Source organism: Epinephelus lanceolatus, chromosome 13 (assembly GCF_041903045.1).
Source record: "Epinephelus lanceolatus isolate andai-2023 chromosome 13, ASM4190304v1, whole genome shotgun sequence".
Classification (NCBI taxonomy): domain Eukaryota; kingdom Metazoa; phylum Chordata; class Actinopteri; order Perciformes; family Serranidae; genus Epinephelus; species Epinephelus lanceolatus.
Window position 1 is genome coordinate 44,407,780 of NC_135746.1, and position 9,721 is coordinate 44,417,500.

At 42.2% G+C, this 9,721-nt stretch overlaps 1 protein-coding gene across 3 annotated transcripts in view; it reads right to left on the reverse strand.

Annotated features, from left to right (window-relative positions):
- cd2ap (CD2-associated protein) overlaps positions 1–9,721 on the reverse strand; it is a 260,040-nt gene that overhangs the window by 176,058 nt on the left and 74,261 nt on the right. For all 3 annotated transcript variants that reach the window (XM_033619722.2, XM_078174115.1, XM_078174116.1), the window contains 2 exons: positions 9,204–9,381; positions 919–1,019 (listed from right to left, as the gene is read on the reverse strand). In XM_033619722.2, the coding sequence (XP_033475613.1) occupies positions 919–1,019; positions 9,204–9,381 (279 nt within the window). The remainder of the gene's footprint in view (positions 1–918; positions 1,020–9,203; positions 9,382–9,721) is intronic.

The following is a 9,721-nucleotide window of genomic DNA, read 5'->3' on the forward strand; positions in this document are numbered from 1 at the left end:
ATGTCTCAGACCAAATTTTACACTGTAATACACACATTAGAGGTGTTTATTGTTCAAAGGCCACCACACACATTTCCCTTTACCTTATTTTTATTATTAGTACTTATTGCTGCAGTCAATATAAACCCACAGTTCATCTCCTACAGCCTGCACCACAAACAACCAGTTAACGGTGTATATTCAGTGGTTAAAAACATTTAGTGGTTGTAATACCACACCTACACCACCGTATCTCAAACAACACACCAAGTTCAAATAAACACAAGAAATTTGTGCTCTAGATAAAGGATCAGCACTCAGTGAATAACCTCCTAAGCCCTATGATAATCTATTATGGCAAGGCTTAACTATAAAGACCAATGAGCAGTGACAACTAACACGTCTTTGAGGTCATCAGGTAGGAACCTCCTTTCACCAGTTCTTCGTCTAGTTGGTCCCACAACACCTCCAGGAGGTTAGACAGTGATCTCTGGCGGCCCAGAGACACTCCCCTAATGCCAACTCACAACTGCTCTCTGCACCAACCCAACAACCTCCTTTACCTTACATTACACATGGCTTTCTCAGCCCAAACAGCACTGCCACCTTCAACAAACCCAGGCTTCGTTTATGCGAGCTCCAGGTTGTGACCATGCAAATACTACCTTTCCTAGCACATTCACCATACCTTATTTCAGACGCTACATATCATAACTCCAATATAAGCTAAAGTTAGAAAAAAAACTGAGTCTGCTGTCTTCTTTATCCTGAACATTCAAAGGTCACCGAGAAAATAGGCCAAGGCCAATGAGGATATCCCAGGAGATGATTCCCACTTGTCCAACCTTTCCAAAAGTATCAGATGGTAAACTTTATGTGAATTGGTTTGACATATTAGACATTTACAATCTGTAAAGTCAATGCATGCATTAAAGGTACCTCTTCAGTGATGTCTATGATGTCTCCGACTTTCAGCTCCAACTCATCTTCGTTCTGTGGCTGATACTCAAACAGAGCCTTGCACTGTCTCTTCTTGGGCTCTGTGAAAGGCAGGTCACATAACACCAGTTAGTCAACCATGCTGTTATATGGCCGAATGTGCATGTGAGCTGGTACCAGTCTGTGCTTTATCAAATAGGACGAGCTGTGTGTAGAGGCATGTCTCTGTCTCTTGCAGAATGTCAGAGGGGGCAGTGTGAGAACTGGAACAGGTGAGAAAGCAAGCAAGGTGTAAATCCAGGAAGTGGGAGTGGCAATCCACTGCCTCTGGGACTGTTCAGTAAGGTTGGCAGCAGACACACCCTGCTGAACAAGCAGAACAGAACTGCACACACAACATGGAACAACCAAAGAAGAATTAGGTTTGACCTGAATGTGTTAAAACCTTTTTAAAAAGTTTTCAACAAAGACAACACAAGGTACTGGTCCTGCGCCTCTGACACATTAAAATCTGGAAGAACACAGCAAAGTCACTTTCAATGCTTACACAGCTGCTTGCGCAGTTAGCTTGTATACTATATGACTTGAATGCCGCTGTCACACTGAACGTCACTCTGAGCCCCATTCAAACTTTACAACTTCATATGGATGACTATAATATTCAAAAATAATGATATTACTACAGACATTCCTGTAATCTGGCATGTCAATGTCTGCTCTGACAGCAGCTGTTGTATTCACTTATATAGGTGGTGTTTGACACAATTATCAGCATTCCAGCTCTGTACAACACCACAATGGATTTGAAATGAAACAATCAAGATGTGCTTTAAGTGCAGACTCTGAGCTTTAATTTGAGGGTATTTACATCCAAATCAGGTGAAGGGTGTAGGAATTACAACACATTTTATATGTGCCTTCCACTTTTTTTAAGGGACCAAAAGTAATTGGACAAACTAACATAATCATAAATCAAATTGTCACTTTTTCATACTTTGTTGCAAATCCTTTGCAGTCAATGATAGCCTGAAGTCTCGAACCCATGGACATCACCAGACGCTGGGTTTTGTCTCTGGTGATGCCAGGCCTCTGCTGCAGCTGTCTTCAGTTCCTGCTTTTTCTTTGGGCATTTTCCTTTCAGTTTTGTCTTCAGCAAGTGAAATGCATGTTCAATCGGATTCAGGTCAGGTGATTGACTTGGCCATTGCAGAACATTCCACTTCTTTGCCTTTAAAAACTCTTTGGTTGCTTTCGCAGTATGCTTCGGGTCATTGTCCATCTGCATTGTGAAGCGCCGTCCAATGAGTTTTGAAGCATTTGGCTGAATATGAGCAGATAATATTGCCCGAAACACCTCAGAATTCATTCTGCTGCTTTTGTCAGCAGTCACATCATCAATAAATATAAGAGATCCAGTTCCACTGGCAGCCATACATGCCCATGCCATTACACTACCACCACCATGCTTCACTGATGAGGTGGTATGCTTTGGATCCTGAGCAGTTCCTTCCCTTCTCCATACTTTTCTCTTTCCATCATTCTGGTACAAGTTGATCTTTGTCTCATCTGTCCATAAGATGTTGTTCCAGAACTGTACAGGCTCTTTTAGATGTTTCTTGGCAAACTCTAATCTGGCCTTCCTGTTTTTGAGGCTCACCAATGGTTTACACCTTGTGGTGAAACATCTGTATTTCCTCTGGTGAAGTCGTCTCTTAATTATTGACTTGGACACAGGTACACCCACCTCCTGGAGAGTTTTCTTGATCTGGCCAACTGTTGTGAAGGGGTTTTTCTTGACAAGGGAAAGGATTCGTCTGTCATCCACCACACTTGTTTTCCGTGGTCTTCCAGGTCTTTTGGCGTTGCTGAGCTCACCGGTGCGTTCTCTCTTTTTAAGAATGTACCAAACAGTTGATTTGGCCACACCTAATGTTTTTGCTATCTCTCTGATGGGTTTGTTTTGATTTTTCAGCCTAATGATGGCTTGCGTCACTGATAGTGACAGCTCTTTGGACTTCATATTGAGAGATGACCTCACCAGATTCCAAATGAATATACCACACTTGAAATGAACTCTAAGCCTTTTATCTGCTCCTTGTAAGTGAAATAACGAGGGAATAACACACACCTGGCCAGGGAACAGCTGAGTAGCCAATTGTCCAATTACTTTTGGTCCCTTAAAAAGGTGGAAGGCACATATAAAATGTGTTTTAATTCCTACACCGTTCACCTGATTTGGATGTAAATACCCTCCAATTAAAGCTCAGAGTCTGCACGTAAAGCACATGTTGACTGTTTCATTTCAAATCCGTTGTGGTGTTGTACAGAGCTATTTATTCACTTTTTATTTTTGTTAATTCCTGTTTATTTTAACTATATATTTGTAAATACTATTAAACTATTAAATTTCTTATATTTTCATGTATCTTTCCTCTCTTGCATACACACACACATATATATATACAGTACAGGCCAAAAGTTTGGACACACCTTCTCATTCAATGCGTTTTCTTTATTTTCATGACTATTTACATTGTAGATTCTCACTGAAGGCATCAAAACTATGAATGAACACATGTGGAGTTATGTACTTAACAAAAAAAGGTGAAATAACTGAAAACATGTTTTATATTCTAGTTTCTTCAAAATAGCCACCCTTTGCTCTGATTACTGCTTTGCACACTCTTGGCATTCTCTCCATGAGCTTCAAGAGGTAGTCACCTGAAATGGTTTTCCAACAGTCTTGAAGGAGTTCCCAGAGGTGTTTAGCACTTGTTGGCCCCTTTGCCTTCACTCTGCGGTCCAGCTCACCCCAAACCATCTCGATTGGGTTCAGGTCCGGTGACTGTGGAGGCCAGGTCATCTGCCGCAGCACTCCATCACTCTCCTTCTTGGTCAAATAGCCCTTACACAGCCTGGAGGTGTGTTTGGGGTCATTGTCCTGTTGAAAAATAAATGATCGTCCAACTAAACGCAAACCGGATGGGATGGCATGTCGCTGCAGGATGCTGTGGTAGCCATGCTGGTTCAGTGTGCCTTCAATTTTGAATAAATCCCCAACAGTGTCACCAGCAAAACACCCCCACACCATCACACCTCCTCCTCCATGCTTCACAGTGGGAACCAGGCATGTGGAATCCATCTGTTCACCTTTTCTGCGTCTCACAAAGACACGGCGGTTGGAACCAAAGATCTCAAATTTGGACTCATCAGACCAAAGCACAGATTTCCACTGGTCTAATGTCCATTCCTTGTGTTTCTTGGCCCAAACAAATCTCTTCTGCTTGTTGCCTCTCCTTAGCAGTGGTTTCCTAGCAGCTATTTCACCATGATGATTGGCCTGATTGGCGCAGTCTCCTCTTAACAGTTGTTCTAGAGATGGGTCTGCTGCTAGAACTCTGTGTGGCATTCATCTGGTCTCTGATCTGAGCTGCTGTTAACTTGCCATTTCTGAGGCTGGTGACTCGGATGAACTTATCCTCAGAAGCAGAGGTGACTCTTGGTCTTCCTTTCCTGGGTCGGTCCTCATGTGTGCCAGTTTCGTTGTAGCGCTTGATGGTTTTTGCGACTCCACTTGGGGACACATTTAAAGTTTTTGCAATTTTCCGGACTGACTGACCTTCATTTCTTAAAGTAATGATGGCCACTCGTTTTTCTTTAGTTAGCTGATTGGTTCATGCCATAATATGAATTTTAACAGTTGTCCAATAGGGCTGTTGGCTGTGTATTAACCTGACTTCTGCACAACACAACTGATGGTCCCAACCCCATTGATAAAGCAAGAAATTCCACTAATTAACCCTGATAAGGCACACCTGTGAAGTGGAAACCATTTCAGGTGACTACCTCTTGAAGCTCATCGAGAGAATGCCACGCGTGTGCAAAGCAGTAATCAGAGCAAAGGGTGGCTATTTTGAAGAAACTAGAATATAAAACATGTTTTCAGTTATTTCACCTTTTTTTGTTAAGTACATAACTCCACATGTGTTCATTCATAGTTTTGATGCCTTCAGTGAGAATCTACAATGTAAATAGTCATGAAAATAAAGAAAACGCATTGAATGAGAAGGTGTGTCCAAACTTTTGGCCTGTACTGTATACACACACACACACACACACACATACACACATACATATATATATATATATATATATATATATATACACATACACAAGTTACATTAGATTATTGCAGTGTGTGAAAAAGTCTCAGGGCCACTCAGAGGGAGGACTTGTACAGTTTGACAGGCAGGAATGATAGATAGTTAGTAGCTTACACAGCATCCTCCACTCTGACACTACCATCAGAGAGTCACACTCCGTTCCCACAACGTCACTGGCCTTGGGGATCAGTCTGTTGAGTCTGTTGGTGTCCGCCACCCTCAGCCTGCTGCCCCATCACACAACAGCCTAGAGGATAGCACTGGCACCACAGACTCATAGAAAATCCTGAGCATAGTCCAGCAGATGTTGAAGGACCTCGGTCGCCTCAGAAAATAGAGACGGCTCTGGCCCTTCCTGTAGAGAGCGTTAGTGTTCTTAGCCCAGTCCAATTTATTGTCAATGTGTACCCCCAGGTACTTACAGTATCTCATATAAGTGAGTACACCCGGGGCATCAGTAGCATAGTGGATAGTGCCGGCGCCCCATGTACAAAGGCATTGCCTCGCTGCAGCAGGCCGCGGGTTCGAATCCAACTCGCAGCCCTTTGCTGCATGTCATTCCCCACTCTCTCTCTGTCTCCCCATTTCACTCTCTGTCCTGTCATTAAAGGCAAAAGCCCACAAAAATAATCTTAAAAAAAATAAATAAATAAATAAGTGAGTACACCCCTCCCATTTTTGCAAATATTTCATTTTATCTTTTCATGGGACAACACTGTAGAAATGACACTTTGATATAACTTAAAGTAGTCAGTGTACAGCTTGTATAGTAGTATAGATTTACCTTCCTCTGAAAATTACTCAAAACACAGCCATCAACATCTGGCAACATAAGTGAGTACACCCCACAGTGAACATGTCCAAATTATGCAAAAAAAATAAAATACAATACATGGATCACACAATGCCTACCTTAGTTGAATATAAACCCAAATATGACATCTAATGTTGTGTTTGATGTGTATTGACTAATTACCTCCGTCAAGGAGGTTATGTTTTCGCCGGCATTGGTCAGTGTGTCTGTTTGTTTGTCTGCAAAGTAACTCAAAAAGTTTTGAACGGATTTTGATGAGATTTTCAGGAAAAGTTGATAATGGGACAAGGAACAGATGATAACATTGTGGTGGTGATTGGTTGAAGCGAAGTGGATAAAATAATAAAATGGTAGGAAATCTGAGCTGCTTGGGGGAGGTCTGCGCTCTCCGAGTGCTTTTCTAGTTATTTTTACATTCACTCCACCATGAAGCTGTTCAGAATGATAAACACATTTGATTTCTGATGTGGTCAGACAACACATCATAAGAACCACTTCTGAGAGAGAAAAATGTAGTTAAAGTATTGCAGTAAAAGTACTGTTTGGTTCTTCTGACTGATATTATTATATATGACATCATTAGATTATTAATACTGAAGCATCAGTGTTAGAGCATGTTACTGTTGTAGCTGCTGGAGGTGGAGCTAGTTTCAACTACTTTATAAAAATTTGACTATTTTTATTATGATCAGGCCTGTCACGATAACAAATTTTGCTGGGCGATTAAATGCGTCAGAAATTATTGTGATAAGTGATAATATTGCATAATATTGTGCTTTTAAGACCATTTTTATTATTGTTGTAATTTTGTTGTTTTTGGACCATTTTTTAAACTTATATAATGATAATAAAGGCAAAATGATGCAAGTACTCCTTTTAAAGAGAAATAAACATTAATGTAACAAGAATATTTAGGAATACAAAAAAGAAAATTTAAATATCCGAAGTAACACAAAAATATTGAAATAAATAAATACATACAAAGAAAATAGACTCTCAGTCTCTCACTCTCAGGTATGCAGTTAAGTTGGTCATATTCGCTCTTTTTGTTGAGATGGTTTTAGAACAAACCCGGCACAACGGCTCGTCCAAATTACTGGGCTCCCCTTTGTCATTTGGTTTAAATCCAAAACACTCCCATACAGGGGCCATGGCATTTGGTTTAGGAACAAGTTCCCTGTGTTTCTCTTGCGCTCAACTCTGTTTTTTTCTCCGCCTCCTCTCCCCCTCACAAAGATCGCACTGTGTGTGTGTAGCCCATAGCCCCGCCACCCCCACAGAGACAAAGACACTCGATGACAAGAGCTTTCCCTCCGTTCATTACACTAATGAACCAACTCACCTGGCTGCCAGACGATGCACAGCAGTGAATGCTCTTGTCGTCCAGTCTCTTTGGTGGAGAGAGACGAGGAAAACAAACACGCATGAATATGGCAATTAATCCCTTTTATTTTACCGTGCAATTAACCGACTTATCGCATATTGCAACAGGCCTAATTATGATTCCCAGTCCTGCCTGCTCCCGTTGACTTTTTTCCCCATCCCGTCCCAATCACGAGACGAATAGTGAAACTGATTCCCATCTGGTGGGAATACCACGGAAATCCCGTGACCCGTGGGACTCCCGAAAAACATGTCAACCTCTAGTGTGGACTGCAGGCAGATCGGTCTAGTACCTATGCTCTTTTACTACAAAGTCACGCTGTTGGAACACGTGCAGAATGTGTTTCATTGTGGGGCGTTGGTGGATTGGTGGGTGGAGCGGGAGCCCCATGAGCAGGGCTGTTGCCGCGGCGGCCGGGGTTCGACTCCAGCCCGTGGCCCTTTGCTGCATGTCGTTCCCTCTTTCTCTCCCCCTTTCACACTGACGCTGTCCTGTCAATTAAAGGCAAAAACGCCAAAAAAAAAAAAATCAATGTGTTTCATTGTCTTCCTGGAATAAGCAGGGACGTCCCTGAAAAAGACATTGTCTAGATGGCAGCATGTGTTGCTCCAAAACCTGTCTGTACCTTTCAGTATTTATAGGCCTTCACAGATATGCAAGTTACCCATGATGCCATGGGCACTACCATAGTGTCAGTACATCTCAGATGAGCTCGGGCTCAGAGAAGCCTGCAGTGTTTCTGGATATTGTTGACATATGGCTGTCACTTTGCATGGTAGAGTCTTTTTTTTCTTTAATGATTATTTTTTCAGGCTTTTTTGCCTTTAATGTACAGGACAGAGTGAATCTGGGGTGAGAGAGAGCGGGGGGGGGTGACATGCAGAGATGGTCGCAAGCGGGAGTCGAACCTGCGACCGCTACAGCAGGGTGACAGTAGTTTTCAAAAGTGTTCCTAAGCCCATGTAGTAAATCCTTTATACAATCATGTCGGTTTTTAACAAAGTGCAGTCTGAGGAGTCAAAGGTCACAGACATTCATTGTTGGTTTACAGCTTTGCCCCTTACATGCAGAGATTCCTCCAGATTCTCTGAAAATTTTGATGACATTATGGATTGCAGATGTGAGAATGTAATGTGAAATCACTGAATTCTCTGATAAATGGTAAATGGACCTGCACTTGTAAAGCGCCTTTCTAGTCATCCGACCACTCAAAACGCTTTTTACACTGAGAGTCACATTCACCCATTCACACACACATTCATATACTGGTGGCCGAGGCTATCATACAAGGTGCCAAATGCTACTCAGTTTTTAACACATTCACACATCAATGGAACAGCCATCGGGAGCAATTTGGTGCTCAAGGATGCTTCGACATATAGGCTGGAGGAGCCAGGGATCAAACCGCTGAGCTTCCGATTGGTGGACGACCCACTCTATCTCTGAGCCATAGCCGCCCACACAACTGTGTGATGAGAAACATTGTTCTTAAACTGTCTGTTTGCCCACACAATTTTTCACAAACTGGTGAACCTCACGCCATCCTTGCTTGTGAACAACTAAGTATTTTGATGGCACGACTTACTTACCCAATCATAATACTAACACCAATTAACCCGTTTACCTGTGGAATGTTCCACAAAGGTGTTTTTAGAGCATTCCACACCTGTCTGTCTTTTATTGCCCTGCTCCAGACTTTTTTTGGAATGTACTACAAGCATCAAATTCAGAATAAGTGTATATTTACAACAAACAACAAAATTCAGTATCAGTCTGAACACTGAATAAATTGTCTCAGTAGTGTATGGATTTGCAAATCAGCACATTCTGTTTTTATACACGTTTCACATAGTGTCCCAACTTTTTGGAATTTAGCATTGTATTTACAGATATCTTTCACCCAAACAAAAGGACAGCATCTTACTCTTTGCAGCGGCTGGTGGCTGAGGCAGGAAGCCACCAGTTGGGATGCCGATAGTGCTCATCCTCTGAACCAGGTTGGCCACATTTCCTGCACTCTTCTCTCTCCTCGGAGGCTGAGAGGCTTCCTCTTTTGGCTCACTCATTGTTTCCTTGACGTCTTTGGATTCCTTCTTCAGTTCCTAAAGAAAATACCAGAAACACAGCAGTAAGTGGGAAGCATTCTTTCCCAGCATTCTATAATGTTACTATCATTAAATTATTATTCTAACCCCAACATGTCCAAACATATTCTGAATATTGGTTTCTATTCCTAATTACATTTCAGAATACACAGATGCATCAACTGTTCATACCATTATACAGTGTTTACCAGTATTTCCCCTACCATTACGCTCTCTGCATTGCACACGGCAAAGTTCCACCCAGACGCGCACGCCACCACCTCCAGGGTAAACGCAGCGGTCGGCTGGGATAAAATTTTTGATGGAGTGGACTGGAGCAGAGCGAAGAATGCGCAGA